The 19,536-nt window shown below is 33.3% G+C and overlaps 1 protein-coding gene and 1 long non-coding RNA gene across 7 annotated transcripts in view; one reads left to right on the top strand and one right to left on the bottom strand.

Moving 5' to 3' along the window:
• The window catches only part of LOC124897089, a 10,322-nt gene extending 3,333 nt beyond the window's left edge, over nucleotides 1-6,989 (bottom strand). The window contains exons 1-2 of the long non-coding RNA XR_007053684.1: nucleotides 6,649-6,989; nucleotides 6,301-6,433 (exon numbers count right to left, since the gene is read on the bottom strand). This is a non-coding gene — a long non-coding RNA (uncharacterized LOC124897089). The remainder of the gene's footprint in view (nucleotides 1-6,300; nucleotides 6,434-6,648) is intronic.
• A 2,331-nt stretch (nucleotides 6,990-9,320) lies between these two features.
• LOC107863117 (calcineurin B-like protein 7) lies at nucleotides 9,321-15,381 on the top strand. 6 transcript variants are annotated; one of them, XM_047409434.1, is made up of 10 exons: nucleotides 9,323-9,695; nucleotides 10,025-10,173; nucleotides 11,045-11,196; nucleotides 11,826-11,908; nucleotides 13,515-13,574; nucleotides 13,787-13,895; nucleotides 14,034-14,107; nucleotides 14,197-14,277; nucleotides 14,379-14,491; nucleotides 14,680-15,381. In XM_047409434.1, the coding sequence occupies exons 3-10, from the start codon at nucleotides 11,115-11,117 to the stop codon at nucleotides 14,762-14,764; spliced, it is 687 nt and encodes a 228-aa protein (XP_047265390.1). In that variant the 5' UTR covers nucleotides 9,323-9,695; nucleotides 10,025-10,173; nucleotides 11,045-11,114; the 3' UTR covers nucleotides 14,765-15,381. The 6 variants fall into 6 exon arrangements, with proteins under 6 accessions (XP_047265391.1, XP_047265390.1, XP_016564395.2 ...); XM_016708909.2 differs by having other exon boundaries at nucleotides 10,025-10,466; XM_047409436.1 differs by having other exon boundaries at nucleotides 9,331-9,695; nucleotides 14,034-14,086.
• The last annotated feature ends 4,155 nt before the right edge of the window (nucleotides 15,382-19,536 follow it).

Genomic DNA, 19,536 nt, shown 5'->3' with positions numbered 1-19,536 from the left:
AAGATTTTAAATTTAAATTTTAATTAAAAAATAAAAAGAATTGAATTTTGAGAGAAAATTAAAATAAAAAATAAAGAGTGAACGTGTGGGGGGGGAAGTGGGGGCTGGAAGAGTGTTGGGGTGGGGTGTGGGGGCTAGAAGGAGCTGGGGTAGAGTGGGGATGGGACTGGGAGGGGTATAGGGCTGGCGGTGGGGTGGGGAGGGGCTGGACGGGGCTAGTGAGGTGTAAGGGGGGGGGGACGGGGGGGAGGGTGGGGGGGGGGGGGGCTGGGGGGGGTGGGGGATGGGGACAGGCTGAGGTGGGGAGGGAAAAATATATTTTTATTTTTTAAAATTTTTAAAAATATTTTTAAATTAGAAAAGATGGAGGAAAAAAATGAACCTTTTTTATTTTTTAAAAATTTTAAAAATATTTTTAAATTATTTTTAAAATTTTAAAAACATTTTTAAATTATTTTTAAATTTTTAAAAATATTTTTAAATTATTTTTAAAATTTTAAAAAATATTTTTAAATTTAAAAAGATGGAGGAAAAAAAGGATCCTTTTTAATTTTTTTTTTAAATTTTAATAATTTTTTAAATTATTTTAATGTAAAATTGGCAAAAAATTGACCCCAACTCGCACCCCCAGGCGAGTGGCTACACTCTCTGTCTTAGTCACCATGACCTTGCCACATAGGCAAGGTCAACGGTCAAAGGGTGCAAAATGTTACTTTTTGATGGGTTCAAAGATCCAGATGACAAACATGTAAGTAGAAGTGTGCAACTTACAAAACTGACATAGTACAGGGGTCCAGAAGGTCATTTTGCCTATTTTTTACCCACATTTTATTTCTTCCACTCTTGCCCCGCCACTCACCTCTCCCTCATTAGCCCTAACTGCATTCCCTCATCCCTCCCCCTTCCCCCACCCCACCTACCCACCCACCCACCCACCCACCATTTTTTCTCTTTGCTCCTTTTATCTAATCTCAATTTCATTAATGTTGGTGAAATTACTTTATATTTGATATATTTAAATGAGATATTTGATTGTATAAGTTTAAATACTATTTTCTTCATTCAATAATATTTATCCACTATTAATTTGATATACAACTTAAAAAATAATAAATAATAGAATACTTTTACAATATTATCTTCTGAATATAATAAATTTAATGTTTTGAAAAATACATTGCAATGAATAATATTTAATACTAAAAATAAAATAAGCATGAATGCGTAAATTATTCATTAGTTGTCCAAACAAAATAATTATTATTGAACATTTTTTTTAGTATAATGAGCAAGTAAAGATTAACAAAGGGATTAACACAATAAAATACAATGGAAGAACTAATAATATTTTGTACTAATAGTTTCATAATTAATTAATTAATAATTATATTTATTAATGAAGAAAAAAGAAGAATAAAAATAAAATATTATTTTTTCTACCTTCCTAAATAGTGGTGTTTTAGACTTTTCATTTGTTTCAAAATAAGTGGTGTTTAGATAATGAAAAATACATTAATTATATTCTTCTAAGTTCTAAGTTTATCCTTTTAAAAATAAATGATGTTTTATGTAACTATTAAATTACTAAAGAATTACATAATTTTCAAGATATTTATAAGGGTAAATTAGTAATTATATTAATTGTGTGGTATTTATATCATATATTTCATAAATTCAAACAAAGTTTTGAAAAGCAAATTAATTTATTGGATAAATTGAAAAATATGTATGGTCAAATGGTTCCTAAATTTAAAAAAAAAAACATGTAATATTAAAATTGTGAGGTCAAATTTTTTATTTTTTGATACGATAATTCGATATAAATCAAATTATAAACATACTTACTTATACCCTTCAACTAACAACAATTAATTCTTATATTTCAGAAAAATTTAAATAAAATAAAAATTTTCATTTGTAATAGTGGAAATATTTATTTTTATTCCATAATTGATTGTTTTTAAAATGATGTAGAATGATGGAGAGGTAGTATTGAGATAAATAGAACAAGTGTTGGTGAAAAATATATATATATATATATATATATATATATATATATATATATATATAAAAGAGCTTAAGCTTAAGAAAAATACAATAAGTGAAAGAAAGGGATTAGAGAAAATAGAGAATGAACTCCCCACAAGACACTTGTCAAATATTGATAATGCCCTCATACAACTTTTATTAATTGTATCTCGCTCAAAATAAAATTTTTCATTAAACAGCAAGTCTTGCATTTAACTAGGAGCAGCCAGTATACTATTTTACATACTCCTTTCTGTTTTTATTTTATAAAGTTAATGCATAATTAATTGTTTGTTTCATTTTTACCTTTAGTAATAAATATGAAAAGATATTAATATAATACAAAAAGAGAAATATTAAATAAAAACGAGTAATAAATAAGAGTAATTTAATCAAATTTACTTTTAATTAATGCTTTTTTTAAGAAGTGCACAACTTAAAAAGATGACCAATAAATAGGAACGGAGGAAGTACGTACGTATGTTTGTCTACGGTACACATATAGGTTTAACAGGTTATCGTACAATATTTTGCAATGAATATAATTTGTTCAATGTGCTTATGTTTCAGCTTCAACTCTTCTAACATTTATTAGTAGTGTGTGTAATTTAAGAAAGACAGGATAACACATATACTGGACTATATGGATAACTTTAAGTTGCAATCGGTCATATATATTCTCTCCACTTGCATTTCTTTTCTAGACTAGATCAAGCTTATGTATTTTTTTTATTTTCAAAATTATGATAGGTCAAACTTAACGTCTTAATTAATATATGTGGGTATCGGTCCCTATCGACTGTTTTATTTAACAATTAAAATAACCAATTTTCAACGTATATATCAAGTTGAGATTTTAAATGATGATAGATAGTACAATATAGTCATCTCAAGTTGTAGCTTCAATTTTAGGACTCCAAGTAAATAGGGCTAAATTGTCAACAATTTAACAGAATTAATTAATAAGGGATAGATATAATGGATGCAGTAGACTATGTTCATTTTGATTATAGTTATAGAAAAAAAAAAAAGATGAGAAGATTAAGGAAGGGTGGATCTGTGCAAATTTTATTTCCGTGAGAATTTATTAAAAAAATTATTTGTTTATTTTTAAATTTAGTGTGCAGTCAAACACACGTAACCAGGAGGGAGGGAGTAAGTAGTTTTGCGTAGACATAATTTAGGAGCCGCCAGCATTGCTACACTTTTGTCGATTAGGTTTTCTATACATTATAATAAATTTTATATTTATCAAATCAGTTAAATGGATGAACAGTGTATATGTAATTGCCTTCAATAGGGATGTATAAATCCAACCGTTAAATCAAATCGAACTGATGAATCAAACCAAATCGAGGAAAAAATCGACTTATAGTTTGGTTTGATTGGTTTGATGTTCAAAAAAAAAAAATCGATCATTCTTGGTTTGGTTTGGTATTGGCAAAAATAAAATCAAACTGAACCTAAACCGAACCGACATAATACATATATAATTTTAATTTTTTATACGTAAAAAAATATTACTTATAATCTACTTTCTAATTATTTTTATAACTTTTTTATATTCAAAAAATAGATATATATTCTTGGGCCTTTAGTTATAGTATTTAGGGAAAAGGACATGAATTGATCATTTTAAAAAGAAATGACCCACACTATGAAAATATGGACAATTGGAGCCAGTCGGCCCAATTTATTTCCTTTTTTTAGCCACTTGGCCCAAAACCACTCTCCTTACACAATTAAGGAAATTAAATGCTCTTTATAGTTGTTCCTCTTAAATCACTTTTCTTTTCTAAATATACTTTCTCAAATCTTCTTTTTTTCTCCTCTATTATGCATCGATCAATCTACTATATTTTGTGATCAATATCAAAAATTCATTTGTTGTTTCTTGCATTGGAGCATTAAAAACTATGGACATGAAGCAAAAAATAGGAAATAAAGGAAAGTTAAAATTAACGGGTAAAACGATCAATTTTGACCTCAAATTTGTTGTTAATGATGATTATTTTACAGAATTATTACATACAGGTTTGTACTTGAAGCAATGTCATAGTTCTTTAAACTTGAAGAAAAATAAAATAAAATAATGAGGTCTCAAGGTAAGAGAAAAGTCATGTCTTGGTTCATGTTCTTCTCAGAGGCTGATTCAATCACGGTGAGTTGGAGATGTTCTTCTTAGAGGCTGACTCAATCACTGTGAGCCGGAGATGTTTTGATGCATGTAAAGATAAAAAAAAAAGAAAAGAATATGCCAATAGATACTCTTTTATACCAGATTGATACACATTTTTTAAAAGAGAGAAGGGGAACCTTTGCATGCACATACAGTCTCTTTACCCAATTGATACTCTTTTATACTAGTTTATACACTTTTATACCACATTGATACATTTTTTTTTTTTTAAAAGAAGGGGAACCTATGAATGCATATACAGTCTTTATACCCATTTAATACATTTTTATGTCATATTGATACACTTTTATACTACATCGATATACTTTTTAAAAAAGGGAGAGAGAATTTTTTGCATGCACATGTAATCCCTATACTCAGTTGATACTCTTTTATACCACATTGATACACTTAAATTCAACATCAGATATCCACTGACCTCCGTATTTTATCATTATTGAAACTAAAATTGAAGTTGAAGTCATTATTTTGTATCAATTTTGAGCAAATTTACAATGGAAAAAAATTATAGGAAACTAATTGAATGCATATTTTTGAAGATTTTATACAAAATTTATGAAATAAGAAAGATCAATTGAAGTATCGAAAAAGGTAAAAGAATGGATGTTTGGGAGTTTGAATGGAAAGGAAATTGTGAAAAGAAAGAAAGAGAAAGTTACTTTAACGATATTTTCGATTATGTTTAAGCGTATGACAATGAAGGTTAGCTAGTGAAATTAGTTTGTGGCTATTTATAGGGTATTTAATTTTGAGTGCTATTTTTATGATATTATTTTAGTTTTAGGTGTTATTGCTGTCCTTTTTCCTGATATTTATCTATTAGTAACAGATTAATACAAAACTTAATATTAATATAAAAACCTATAACTCTTCAATTGCTTCACTTTACATTTTACTTTTCAAGTTTTCAAAGAGTTCTCATTATTTTCTCATTTACTTTCATCTTACTTTTCTCATTCTCCTCATTTGTCAAGTTTTGATTTAGGTTTGTTTCTCATCTTTCTCTTTTTTCTTGTAGAATTATGTTATAGTTAATTATTTTATGGAGTTAAATTTTTAATAAGTTGTCTCCAATTGTTCATTCTTCTTTATGCTCACATTTTGTGTGAAAGAAACTTTCAGACAAGCTATTGTGACTAGTGACTTACAAATTGAACCACTGAGTATCCACATAATATTATTTTGAGAGATAGTAGTTTAAACGTCTTAGTAATTTGCCAACTTAATTTTAATTGGAACTACTCTATGACCATTTTTTTTTTAATCTTTTTAGTGAAAACATTTAATTTTTTCTTCAATCACATTATAATTGTAAAAAAATCGAGAAAAAAACCGAAAAACCGAAAAAAAAAAAACAATTAGAACCAAAATATAAAAACCGATTGTATATTGGTTTGATTTGGTTTATAGATTTAGAAAATCGACATTGTTGGTTTGATTATATTTTAATGAAAAACCGAACCAACCCGACCTATGTACGCCACTAGCCTTCAACAATATTAACAACAACATATTTTCATATGCTTGGTAAGAGCATCGGACACTTGATCATGAGAATTCACATATCTGACTGATAAGGTTTTCACATAAATCATATCAGCAATAAAATTAAAATCGATTTTCATATGTTTCATTTAGAAATAAAAAATGGGATTAACAGTTAAGTAGGTGGCACTAAGATTATCACATCAGAAAACGGAAGGAGAAGTGGTAAAGCATCTAATCTCTCGAGGAAAAAACTCAACCTACGTCATATCAGAGGTAGCAACAACTAATGCATGATATTCTGCCTCTGTGCTCGACCGTGATACAACTCTTTGCTTTTAAGAAGCCCATGAAATCAAATGAGAGCCAAGAAAAATAGTGAATCTAGTGATAGACTTGCAATCATAAATATCACCTCTCCAATCCGAATCACTGTAATTATGACGATTGATGTAAGGTGGATGACCCGCTAGAAAAAAAATCCATGAGAGGCAGTAGCCTTGGCATAATGAAGAATGCGTTTGACGGTAACCCAATGAGAATCCATAAGACAATACATAAATTATGATACTTTATTTAATACGTACCTTATATCGGATCTAGTAAATGTCAAAGTATTGTAGAGCTCCCACAGTACTCCTATATAGAGTTTGATTATGAATGCACCACCACCAGATGACTTTAATGTCGAAAGAGAATATAATCCATCATTACTTAGGCCTGTGTGTATTATGTCCTTCGTCACCAAGTCATTAATCAAAAAATGGTAAGCAAAAAATTTAATTGAACTTGGTTAGATTTAGAAAAAGAACTAATAGATAATAGATTTTGTGTAGTAGTTGAAACATGTAGAATGTCATCAAGATTGAATTTCTTATCAGATATAACAAATGAACTTTTACCAACACGGGAAATAGAAAGTTTGAAACCATTACCTATTGTAACTTCCTTAGGACCTTGAAACTCGAAATGAATACCCAAGTTATCAATATCAGGTGTAATATGATGTGTAGTGCCACTATTTATTAACTAATACTGTGGAGATGGAGTTCTTAAAATGACAAATAGTTTCAGACATATCTGAAGTTTGAGATGAAGCATGATTGGTATGAGCAGAGTGAGTCCTGAAAATCAGTTTTAAGATGGTTGGTATCCTTAACCGGAGGAACGTACACGACCTCGATCTCTACCATGTCCATGGGTGGTGGAAAAAGAACTCTGAATATATTGTGTTGTAGTTGCAATGAAAACAAGGGCTTCATCCATTTTCAATTGTCATTTTTCATTCACTAACAATCCATCTCAATGTATCAAGAGTAATTTTCTCTTGACTTGATTCAAGTGACGTGATTCAAGTGACGTGATTCAAGTGACCTGGTAAAATGACGATAGGAAGGTCCTAGACTAGTAAAAACAAATCTATCAAATCATCATTGGGCATCTGGTGTTGCATTGCAACTAACTTATCTGTTATTCCCTTGGGCATAACTCAAGCCCAAAAGGTAGATCATGATGGGAGGATTGCTCAAGATCATATAAAAAGATCAAGGACTCTTTAACCTACCGATGTGGGGACTCCAACACCCCTCCTCCTCCCCCGCTTATTTGGAGCATGGACAATATAAGATAAAGGGCTCAACATCGAAAACAATGAATTGGGTGAGCCTGACTCTGATACCATGAAAAATATATGTATTCAGCCCTTACGCTTCATTACGTTGTTACATCAATATATACATATGTACACATACAAACACACACACAAAAACACATATGAGTGTCTTGGAGAATAAGACTCCAAAGTCATCATTGTTAAAACAATTGCACAATTTGTTTAAGTAAAGTCCTAACAATAAACAACTATATATATACAAATAGACGTTCACTCAAACTTCCACGTGACATTAGCCTTACAAGATAGAGAGGTTGTTTCTAATAGATCCTTGGATCAAAATAAAAAATAATCTAGAAAAATCTGACAATAAACAACTATATACAAATAGTCATTCACTCGAACTCCCAATTGACATTATCTTTACAAGATAGAAAGGTTGTTTCTAATAAACTTTTGGATCAAAATAAAAAATAATCTAAAAAAATCTGACAATAAACAACTATATATAAATAGTCATTCACTCGAACTCCCACTTGACATTATCTTTACAAGATACAAAGGTTGTTTCTAATAAACTTTTGGATCAAAATAAAAAATAATCTAGAAAAATGTAATAACAAACAATTATATATAAATAGACGTTCATTCAAACTCTCACGTGACATTATCCTTACAAAATAGAGAGGTTGTTTCTATTAAACTCTTGAATCAAAACAAAAATAATCCGGAAAAAGAACAATATTTTTGTCTCTCTTGACTTCATGATAGGTGGAAAAAGGATAACCCAGATAATTTGTTATAACATGGCCGTGTTTTTTTTTTTTCCTAATATAAAAGTAAAAGAGATCACCCTCAATTCCTTTGTTAAGGAAGGAGGACATGTGAAGGAGGACATGGGGTGATTCTTTTTAAAATAATTGGCGCATGTTTGGATAATTGGACATTCATGGTCAGTCGGTTCAAACAAATTTATATTATAGTCATTTCATAATTTGAATCATTTTGACCCAGATAGTTTACAGTTCATATATCATATTAATACAATTCATATACTATACTGATACAGTTCGTAAAAAATATATCATTGTTATATAGAATATGCACTTTTAATATGATGTGCATAAAGTTTGTATCATTGTTATATAGAATATGCACTTTTAATATGACGTGCATAAAATTTGTATCATTGTTGTGTGTGTATATATTTGTATAAGATATGCATCAAATTTGTATTAGCATTATATAAAGTTGTCATCAAATAGCCAAAAAATAGAATTAAAATTCAATCGCTATTTTTGTGTCAATAGTTTCATTCAAAATGCTATTTATATCTTTTTTCCATTTGTTAATCTATCCGATCTCTATCAATGTTTTTCTTAATCGCTAAAATAATCAATTGTTGATTATTAGTTAAATTCTCTTTATGTATGAATGAAATAAAATACTTTTTTGTGGTTAGTTCCCTACTACTTAGTGCACTAACTAAGGAATGAATGATTAGTCTCACGGCTGTAGGCTGTAAAAATACCTTGGGGAACAAAAAAAGAAATAAAATACTTTGATTTTGGAGCTATTAAGGCTATTGATCTTGTTTATTGAAAAGGAAACATTTTGTTTTTTTGTTAAGAGTAATTACATAGGAGTACTACTTATTTGCTTGGGGTGGGAGTGGGGGTGGGGTGGGAGAGGGCTCGTTTACCAAAGTTTGTTGACATTTTAAATTTGGATTTAAAAATATGTAATGCCGACATTGTAAATATATTGAAGTCCGTATCATTTTTAGTAATTAGTAATCAATATCTATTTATTAACTAACTAATACTAGTACTTTATCTGTACTAATTTATGTTACAATTTTTTCTTTATCAGAGTGTTGGAGTTGGAATTATGTTTAACAATAAATATAAGTTGGATTTATTTTTGAATTTAATCATATATATTTGAAAGAAAATAATGAAATATTAAATTCTAATCAAATTTAATTTACAATTTTGAATTAGTCTTCCACAGTACAGTGACCCTCCTTCACACCCATAGAACGGATCCATGATTTAAACTTTACATTCAGAATATGTTGGGGACTTAATAATCATTTGAGTATTATAGGATTCGAAAATTTTCATTTGTATATACTATTTAAATGGTATGAACTTTTGGTGCTGTGCAACATTCCTCCTTCATTACCTATAGTTCTTCTTTGTCATGTCTTTTATGAGTCATCTGTCATCTTTACCCTTTACAGCTTAAACAATCATATAAATAAATAATACATATATAGATTTCAAGAAAGTTACATATATCTGTGCTCTTAGTTGTAAACTTGCTCTTTCACAATTTAACCAGCAATGCAACAACATTAATTACTAGGTAAGTAAATCTTTTATTATTCTCTCTATATATGTCTTTCTATTACCTGGTTGTAAGCATTTTCTTGATCTTTGATGATAGAGTCCAGTGTATCAATGGCAACAAAAACTAGCTTTAGTTTCCTGATTTATAGATAAATATTTACATTTTCAGTGATTAAGTTATCTAAATATTCATAATACTCCAAGAGGCAAACTTGTGAGAAGAGGTTAGATTTGCTTACGTATTTGGCTTCTTGATATTCATCTAAAAAAAGATAAATAACTATATATTGCCTTTCTGTGGATAACCATGGATTTTTCTAAAATAAATTTTCCCTTGTGGTACAGACTTTTCGTAATGGTAATAATCATTTTATACATATGTCCCATCTGAATTTGTTGGAAGGAGAGCTTTGGATTAACTGATAAAGTTGTTGTCATGTGACCAAGAGGTCACACGTTCAAGCTGTGGAAACAAACTCTTGCGGAAAGGCAGGGTAAGGCTGTCTGTAGTCCTGCCCTCCCCTAACTTTAGTGCCCTCAGTCCCATATGAATTTGTGACTTAAATAATGTTCCTTTGCTAGTTGCATTTGGGCCCTTAAACTTTGGTCTCTCCAAATGCAAACAAGCTTTCTATCTGTATTTTAGTTCCATACATATCAGTAGCTCAGTTTATCTGGCGAGGAAGAGAAGGATCTCTTTGCATTGTCACGAACACACGGCTAAGCGAAAACAGAATGTTATAGTGCTGCTGAAGAAATAAGGTGCAGGTTTTGAAGTAAGCTTTTGGTGAGTTGTAGTGAAGAAATTTGAATGTCATATTGCTATATACCCTTATATTTGATGATCATGCAGATCAGCAGTCTTTTAAGTCTTAAACATCTAATGCTAGCATGAGTGAAGGCAATTGCTATTGAGCTAGAACTTTGATCCTTTTTTTTTCTTTATCCTTGTTTTTAGCTTAATTAAGAAAGCGATACATTTGATGTCCCGGTGATTATCCTGAACCTGATAAAGTAACACAAACATATAGTTCTCAGAGCACTCTTAAGGGTGCAATTCCCTAACTTGCGATTTTTACGAATGGTTTGATATAGAATTTGACCTTAGCTAGGGATAGTTATCTCCTTCAATTTTGTTTGGCCACCCCAAATTGTGAAGAGGGTGCAAAGCTTGACGAGGTGATGGACCTACTTAGCTTTTAAGACTTTATCTAGTCGTCCTTAATGATTTCCTTTTTTTTCTGCTATTCTGCTGTATCATTTTGACTTCGATATATTTATTATGCATGACTTATTTGCTCAATACTCTGATGATCATGATGCATTCCTTCTGGGGTTGAAGTTCTCTTGTATTTCTATTGTCAGGTGCTGTTCAATGAAGTTTAACGATCTTGGATATATTGTTCATTAACAACATTTTATTGTTCGTCTTTTGATGGGCTGCTTTCACTCAAAAATCTCCCGACACAGTACCCCTGGTTACGAGGAGCCAACCGTGCTTGCTGCTGAGACAGCTTGTGAGTATGCATCCTTACGAAATTGGTTCAGTTGTCGTTTTGTCTGCTTTTCCCTGGCTCTCAGGTTCTGGATCTGGTTTAAAAGGATTTCATGTCGTATGACCTTAAGAAGTCGGTCAAACACCTTGATTTTTTCTCTACGAAGTAAGAAGAGCTCAAACTCCTATAGTGCATAAGGATGATGTTATAGAATTGTTCACATCTCCCTCTTCCCTCTCCAACAAAGTGTGCATTTCCATCTGTATTACAAAAGAAGACTATGAAGGAACAACGGAATAGTATGATTGAGCTTCAGAATGAAAATTTCCTTCTCTAGATCATAGTAAGAGTAATCAAATAACCAAAAGATTTTTTTTTTTTTGAAACGATGAAGCCTTTAATTGTCTCCTGACAAATTTTATGAAAAAAATTCATGTGCTGAGAAAGCGAGGTAATTCTCATTGTGAATGTGATGATCGAACTAGTAGTTCATGTTCTGGCATTCACTATCAAATCCAGCATGTAGGTAAGCAAGTGCTTAAACATGTAAAAAGTTATGATTGTCAGCAAGTTATGGTCTGGTTTTATTCAATCCAAAACAACCAATTAATCATTATATATGAGATTTCATCTGTTTTTATGTATTGCAGTTACGGTGAGTGAAGTTGAAGCATTATATGAGCTGTTCAAGAAAATAAGCAGCTCTATAATTGATGATGGACTAATTCACAAGGTATAATTCTCTAGTACTTGCCATTACCAACAACAACAACAACAACAAACCCAGTGTATTCCCACCTAGTGGGGTCTGGGGGGGTAAGATGTACGCAGTCCATACCTCTACCTCTAAAGAAGTAGAAAGTCTGTTTCCGATAGACCCCCGGCTCAAGTCACGAGACACCACACAAACTCATAGTAAAGCACAGAACTAGATTACATAACATACATACTGCACCCATAAGTATTAGAAAACAGAGGAAAGCACACAGATTCGTAATAAAACATGGAACACGGAATCATAACAAGAATAAAACCCCTACCGAGTAATTTCCTACACTAGCGACCCAAACCGGCCCTAGTCTTCTGCCCTAATTCGCGTCCTCCAGACCTTCCTATCTAGGGTCATGTCCTCGGTGAGCTGTAACTGCTCCATGTCCCGCCTAATCACCTCACCCCAGTACTTCTTCGGCCTACCCCTACCCCGCCTAAAACCATCCAACGCTAGCCTCTTACACCTACGAACCGGGGCATCCATGCCCCTCCTCTTCACGTGTCCGAACCATCTCAATCGGGCTTCCTGCATCTTGCACTCCACTGGAGTCACACCAACCTTCTCCCGGATAGTCTCATTCCGAACTCTATCCCCTCTAGTCAGCCCACACATCCAGCGCAACATCCGCATTTCTACCACCTTCATTTTTTGGATGTGGGAGTTCTTGACTGGCCAACACTCCGCTCCATACAACATGGCCGGATGGACTACCGCCCTATAGAATTTGCCTTTCAGCTTGGGCGACACCTTCTTATCACACAACACCCCAGACGCGAGCTTCCACTTCATCTATCCCGCCCCAATACGGTGCGAGACATCCTCGTCAATCTCACCGTTACTCTGGATCACGGACCCGAGATACTTGAAACTATTCCTCTTACATACCTCCTGTGATTCCAGCTTCACTACTACCTCGTTCTCCCGCCTCACGTCATTAAACTTGCATTCTACATACTCTGTCTTGCTTCTGCTCACCCTGAACCCTTTAGACTCAAGAGTTTGCCTCCACACCTCTAATTTGTCATTCACACCCCTTCGAGTCTCATTTATCAGAACTACATCGTCTGCAAAAAGCATACACCAAGGCACCTCCCCTTGAATACGCCGCGTCAACACATCCATCACCAACGCAAACAAAAAGGGACTAAGAGTAGATCCCTGATGCAATCCCTGTCAAGACAGTGAAATGCTCTGAGTCTCCTCCCGCCGTCCTCACCTGAGTTTTCGCTCCATCATACATATCCTTAATTGCTCTGATATATGCCAGCGGTACTCCACTCACCTCCAAGCATCTCCAAAGCACCTCCCTGGGGACTTTGTCGTAAGCCTTTTCCAGGTCGATAAACATCATGTGCAGGTCCTTCTTCCTTTCCCTATACTGTTCCACCAACCTCCACACCAGGTGAATTGCCTCCGTCGTTGAGCGTCCAGGCATAAATCCAAACTGGTTTTCCGAAATAACCAATAATTATGTGTTACTGGAGTTGTATATTTACTTAATATTGAACTTACGCCTAGAATATGTTATGGAGTTACTTATTAACTTCCGTGCCCACTGCATCATCAGGAAGAATTTCAGCTGGCAATTTTCAAGAATCAAAACAGGAGAAATCTTTTTGCAGACAGGGTATGTTTTAATCTGTTGTTTCACTTTTCCTTGAAATGGTCCATGAAGATGTCTGTTGAAATCTTCCGCATTACTGATTAAGCAAAACAACTCTTATGCTTTGGATCTAACGATCTATTGTTTCTGTTTCATTTGAAAAACCGACCCTTGGTTTGGCTTTAGTCTGACTTTTACTTGCTGAGTTTTTCTTTTCTCTTCCTGGAATCATGCAGATTTTTGATCTATTTGATTTCAAGCACAATGGAGTGATTGAATTTGGAGAATTTGTCAGATCATTGAGCATATTCCACCCAAATGCACCGTTAGCCGATAAAATTGCATGTAGGGAATGATTTTTAATGGCTTAAATTCGCTATCTCACAGCCATGTTTTCCATTTAGCTTTAGAGTTGTAAACATCTTTCTTTAACCTCTTCTGCAACGTAACATTATTCGCGTGTACGGTGGATTTTTTCTGCAGTTGCCTTCAGGCTGTATGATCTAAGGCAGACTGGTTATATTGAGAGAGAAGAGGTAGATGTTTCATCAGCACCTGTACTGGTTTTCTCTATGCTCCTTTGTCATGAGTATTAGTCCTCAATAACAACTACTTAAATATATTCGCTGCTTGATTTCAATTGCAGCTGAAAGAGATGGTGTTGGCGCTGCTGAATGAATCGGACTTGGTCCTTTCAGATGATCTAGTGGAAATGATCGTAGATAAGGTTAACTGCTCACTCGGCTCCATCTTCTGCTCAGATATTTTTGTTCCTTTTTGCTGTTCATATGGACCAAATCGACCTACTTTTTGTCTTGTGTGCACCAGACATTTGATGAAGCAGATAAAAAGAGTGATGGAAAGATAGATCAAGATGAGTGGAAGGAGTTTGTTTCAAAGAATCCATCTCTTCTAAAGAATATGACCCTTCCATATCTAAAGTAAGTTATAACATCGAGCTGCATTACATTAATGTAGCTCGAGCCTCGACTATTCGCATTATCTTTTCCCCCTTCCTCTTGAGGTGTTCAAATTGCAGCTCATTGGCCTTAAATCTACAATCAACTTGTGTACTAGAAAGAAACTTTTGAGTGCTGTTACCTAATCCGTGGCCTTGCTTTTATTATAGGGATATTACTTTAGCATTTCCTAGCTTTGTGATTAGCTCTGAGGTTGAAGATTTGGAAGTCCAGGCTCATGCTAATACCAGATAGCACGCGTAGTTGAATGTCATATGTATTATCAGATGATCTCTACCAAACTGGCCGGAGATACAACAGAAATGCAAGGGATCAAGAATCAGAAAGACATCAAATTTTGCATTAAAATTTTTGGAAGTTGGCTACACAAGATTGAACTTAAGAGGCATGCAGAAAATCAGTTTTGTTGCAATCTCCAAATGGCTTCAGCAGGATGTACTACTTTTAAAATATCTACCTAGTCAACTGGAGTTAGAAACTAAGCAAGGTAGTATTGCTCATATTTCATATTGAAATTGAAGTTTTGTTGAAATCTCATAAACAAACATGAATTTCGAATTTGAAGTCCAAATTTCATGGCCGAACATGCCCTATATATAGTTCTTCAAAATCTCATCGCGCTAGGCTATTTGACGTGGCTTGTTCCAATTTTTCTCACTTCTCAGGTACTTACAAGATCTATGCCTCTATCATGTATAATCTTTGAGAAACAGCTTTTTCTGTGATGAAGATGTAATTTTTTTGGTTAAATAGTGAGTAGTAAAGATGTAAAAGCTGTGTTAATATTCAGTAATGTTGATTTGCTGAACTTTTGAGTTAGTTGATGTTTTAGAAGAAAGTTTATAATGCTATATTTAGAAACTAAAGCAAAAGTAGTAGTAGTATATATAAGGCATACTATAAAATTAATTGTAAGAAGTCTTTAAGATTATAATGGGAAAAAGATGTTGCTTGACTATATATAGTTTTTGTTCCTTATAAATTTATTTCTCCAAAATTTCCTTCGTTTTATTCAAGTGTTTTTTCCTTAATTTGTAGAAGTTGTTGAAGGATTATTTTGCTCTTTTAATGATTTTAACTATTAATTGTGATTTGATATGTAATCTGCTGTAAGTTGAACATTCTTTTTTTTTTTTTTTTGGTTAATGGTATTGTTTTTATTTCATTTAAATATTAATCTCTCCTTTTTTTGAGCGTACCTTGTTTTTAGTTGGCTTAATACATATTTTGTCCTCCTAACTTGTACCAAACTCCCTTTACCATATCCTCAAAAGAAAAGATATGGGAGAGATTGATTTGGGTTGAAAAGATACAATTCTTAATTTTTTTTTTTGAGGGGTGATATCTTCAGAAGATACACATTGCTTGACAAGCTAAGTTAAGCGTTATTTTGTAAAAAAAATTTAAACTTGAGTGTAGTTATAGATATCCTAGTAATATTTGACTAAATATATACTTTTCTTTTATCGTGCTTAATACATACTTGTCATGTCCTAATTCTAAGCAATTGGTATCTAACATTAATTTGACCCAAGAAAAGATCTTATCTGAAGATACACAGTTGGTTAACAAGCTAAGTTAGGCGTTATTTTGTAATTTTTTTTTTAAGTTGAGTGTAGTTATAGTCTTATAGATGTCCTACTAATATTTGTCTAAATATATACTTTTCTTTTATCGTTCTTAATACATACTTGTCATGCCCCAATTCTATGCAATTGGTATCTTACATTAATTTGACCGGAGCAAATCAAATTCACATGATGAACTATTATGATATATATGAAACTCATAATTTTTTTTATCGTGCTTAATACATACTTGTCATGTCCCAGTTCTATGCAATCGTTATTTGACATTAATTTGACCGGAACAAATAAAATTCACATGATGAACTCTTATGATATATATGAAAAACATAATTTTTTATGATATATATGAAAAACATAATTTTTTAATCGTGTTTAATACATACTTGTCATGTTCCAACTCTAATCAATTGGTACCGGACATTAATCTGGCCTGAGCGAATTAAATTCACGTGATGAACTTCTATTATACTCTCTCCGTGACAAATTGAGATGACACAGCTATTAAGAAAACAATGATTGGTAATGTAACTTTACCAGTTTGCCCCTATTAATTTTGTCATGCTGTTAGTTCCAATATTAATGAATTTATTATATGGCGGATACCAAAGCACTTTTTGCATGGATAATTAGGATTATAGGATTATCAAAGTCTTTGCAACATTTTTCAAGGTTTGATAATTCAATGTTAGTAACAAGGAGTAATCAATTACTACGGGTATAATGGGAAAAATTATCTTGTCCTGATTAATGAAAAAAGATAAGTAAAATGAGAAATCAAATTAAAAAATTTAGGACGGGTAATTTAGGATGAAGGGAGTATGTTTAATGTAATACCCCGCATGTTTCTAAGGTAGGAAGTGAATAAGTGTTCCTACGTATAAAATCTCCTATCTTGTGATTCATACTTGAGTAGATGACTTACAATGAATATCCTAGTGATATGATAGCTTATGATACATTAAGCATGTTCATATGAGTCACTTAAGGTAATATAAGCTATGAGTTTTTGAATCCATCAAGTTTTAGTGTTCGATTTTGCAAGGGTCATCTTTGAACGAGTATAACTTGATGTTAATGTGGTATTTTGGCTGATTTAGACCCACCAAATTGTAGAAAATCGAATTAGCTTTCCAACGATACCAATTTCGCCTTAATTCAATACCCGAGCGAAAAGTTTGCCCATTTTCGTGAGAGACAGTAAGCATAGGCGATTGGTTAGGCGCCGCCCAACCCAAGCATAGGCGATTAGTTAGGCGCCGCCCAACCCAAGCATAGGCGATCACTTGGGCGCCGCCTAAGTCAATTCCAGGTGCCAAAAACACTCCATTTTGAGTTATTTTAAGGGTAATTAAGTCTTTTAACACTCCTTACACGTCCCTAAACTTAACCCTACGAAATATATAGCTTCTAATCATATTACAACCCTATTATCATCTCAAAGCTCATCATCTAAGAGCACTAAAAGAGAAAAACAACTAGGGTTGCATAATTAAGCTTGAAGATCCGATTTCAAGGAAATTCCTCCGTCAATCATCAAGAATCTTCCTTCCAAGGTATGCGTGAGTTGATTTATGGATCCCTTTCATCCATAAAGCTCAAAAACCCTCTTTTTCATTATAAAGTATGATTTCTATATTGTTGGGTGTTGATGATCATGTTGTTGATATTGGGTGATTCCCAAGATGGAATCTTTATATGTTTTTATGAATTCATGATATCATATGAGTTGGAAACATGTAAATTTGGTTGTTCATGATGTATAATTTGATGATTTCACCTATGCTTAAGATGTGCATGTAAGATTTTTGATAAAATGCCTAAGAAACTAGAAACCATGCAATATAGCTAAATTGTGACTAAGTGAAAGATTCATGATATGCCCTTACGTTCCAATGACTTCTATGTTGATAATGTGCCTTGTAAATGTTGTTGGAATACTCATGAACTATTCTTATGAGATTATGCTATGTTTACTTGCAAATCCTACTTATGAACAAGATGTATGATAACCATACAATCCACATGAACTTCCATACTATTGGTATGTGTTGCCAATATGATTATGCAATGAACATGATATTAAGATTGTGCAAGTACTTCCATGTGATATGAAATCCTTTCCATGCAATACATTATTGATAACCATGCTTAGTATGAGATCCCTACTTATGATATTATAAATTATGGACTCTACTCTTATGATCAAGTCAGTCATGTGTGTCAGTTTCCTTCCATCGAGTTCTGGGGGTACTTGTACCCGAAAACTATAGCTGTGTGCCTAGATCCATGTCATGTTTCACGATATCCAAACTCAAGCTATGATTCCATAGACTTCAGTCAGTCATGTGACTCAGGAAAACCTCATGATCTTAATCAGTTGTCAGATATCAGTAACATTTCGCCAGTCAACAGAATTCAGTAAGATTAAATCATGCAAGTCCCTCTAGATGGGAGTAGAGGTTAGCACCGAGTGAACCCAAGGATGGGAACTCACCCTCCAGTTCAGGGTGTGATTCTTAGTAGTCATTCTTGTGTTCCAAAACTACGTAGCCAGCGTAGGTTGAGACATCTTAACCCGTCAGATTAGGGTTGATGAGGTGGCTTAACCCGTCAGTTTAGGGTTCCCACCGTTCTCATTGAGTACCCGCCAAATAAGTGTCACTCACAGGCTGTCCTTACTCGTGGAACGGTATTGACACCCCTCCAATCGGGGCAGGGATTGGACCCTAGTTTAGCCATAACGACATACATGGGGCATGTCGGTTAAACGCTACTTCCCACAGTTTCAGTATCAGTCTCAGTAAAAGAACTCAGGGCGTTCTTTAGATTTCAGTATATACAAGACTGTCAGATATAGTCGTCCATGTTAACAGTTTCAGTATCAGTCTCAGTAAAAAGAACTCAGGGCGTTCTTCAGATTTCAGTATATACAGGACTATCAAATATAGTTGTCCATGTTATCAGTTTCAGTATCAGTCATGACAGTTATCAGTAAACCATGTATTAGCTTACAGGTCATGCTATCACGTATTCACGATCCCAGTTTCCATATATGTGTGTTTGCACTCCCACGTTCATATTAGTCAGTCAGTGTTGTTCATGCATGAAACCCTTTATGTCCAGCCTACCTTCCTCGTATACTCAGTACTTTAGTTGTACTGACGTATTTGCGCTATGGTGCTTTCTTTTCATGTTATACCATAGGTTCCGAGACACGAGCTCTAGCCCAGCAGTAGCGGTAACATTCCAGTCGCAGAGACACAGTGAGTCCTCATTGATTCGAGGACAATATGATTTGATACTTTTAATTATTTCTTCAGTTCAATTTTACGGAGTTAGTTGGAGACATGTTCCTTCAACTCCTTATTCAGATAGTTTAGAGGCTTTCATATTTATGTTTAGATTTACGTTCAGATT

Source organism: Capsicum annuum, chromosome 3, assembly GCF_002878395.1.
Source record: "Capsicum annuum cultivar UCD-10X-F1 chromosome 3, UCD10Xv1.1, whole genome shotgun sequence".
Classification (NCBI taxonomy): domain Eukaryota; kingdom Viridiplantae; phylum Streptophyta; class Magnoliopsida; order Solanales; family Solanaceae; genus Capsicum; species Capsicum annuum.
The sequence above is the reverse complement of the archived record's forward strand: the minus strand, read 5'-3'. Positions and strand labels throughout refer to the sequence as shown.

Bases quoted from the DNA above. Each gene is read 5' to 3' on its own strand.
- LOC107863117 (XM_047409434.1), top strand. From the start codon at position 11,115: ATGGGCTGCTTTCACTCAAAAATCTCCCGACACAGTACCCCTGGTTAC. The intron at 11,197-11,825 runs GTGAGTATGCAT...TATGTATTGCAG, and splicing joins GCTTGCTGCTGAGACAGCTT to TTACGGTGAGTGAAGTTGAA. The intron at 14,278-14,378 runs GTTAACTGCTCA...TGTGTGCACCAG, and splicing joins TGGAAATGATCGTAGATAAG to ACATTTGATGAAGCAGATAA.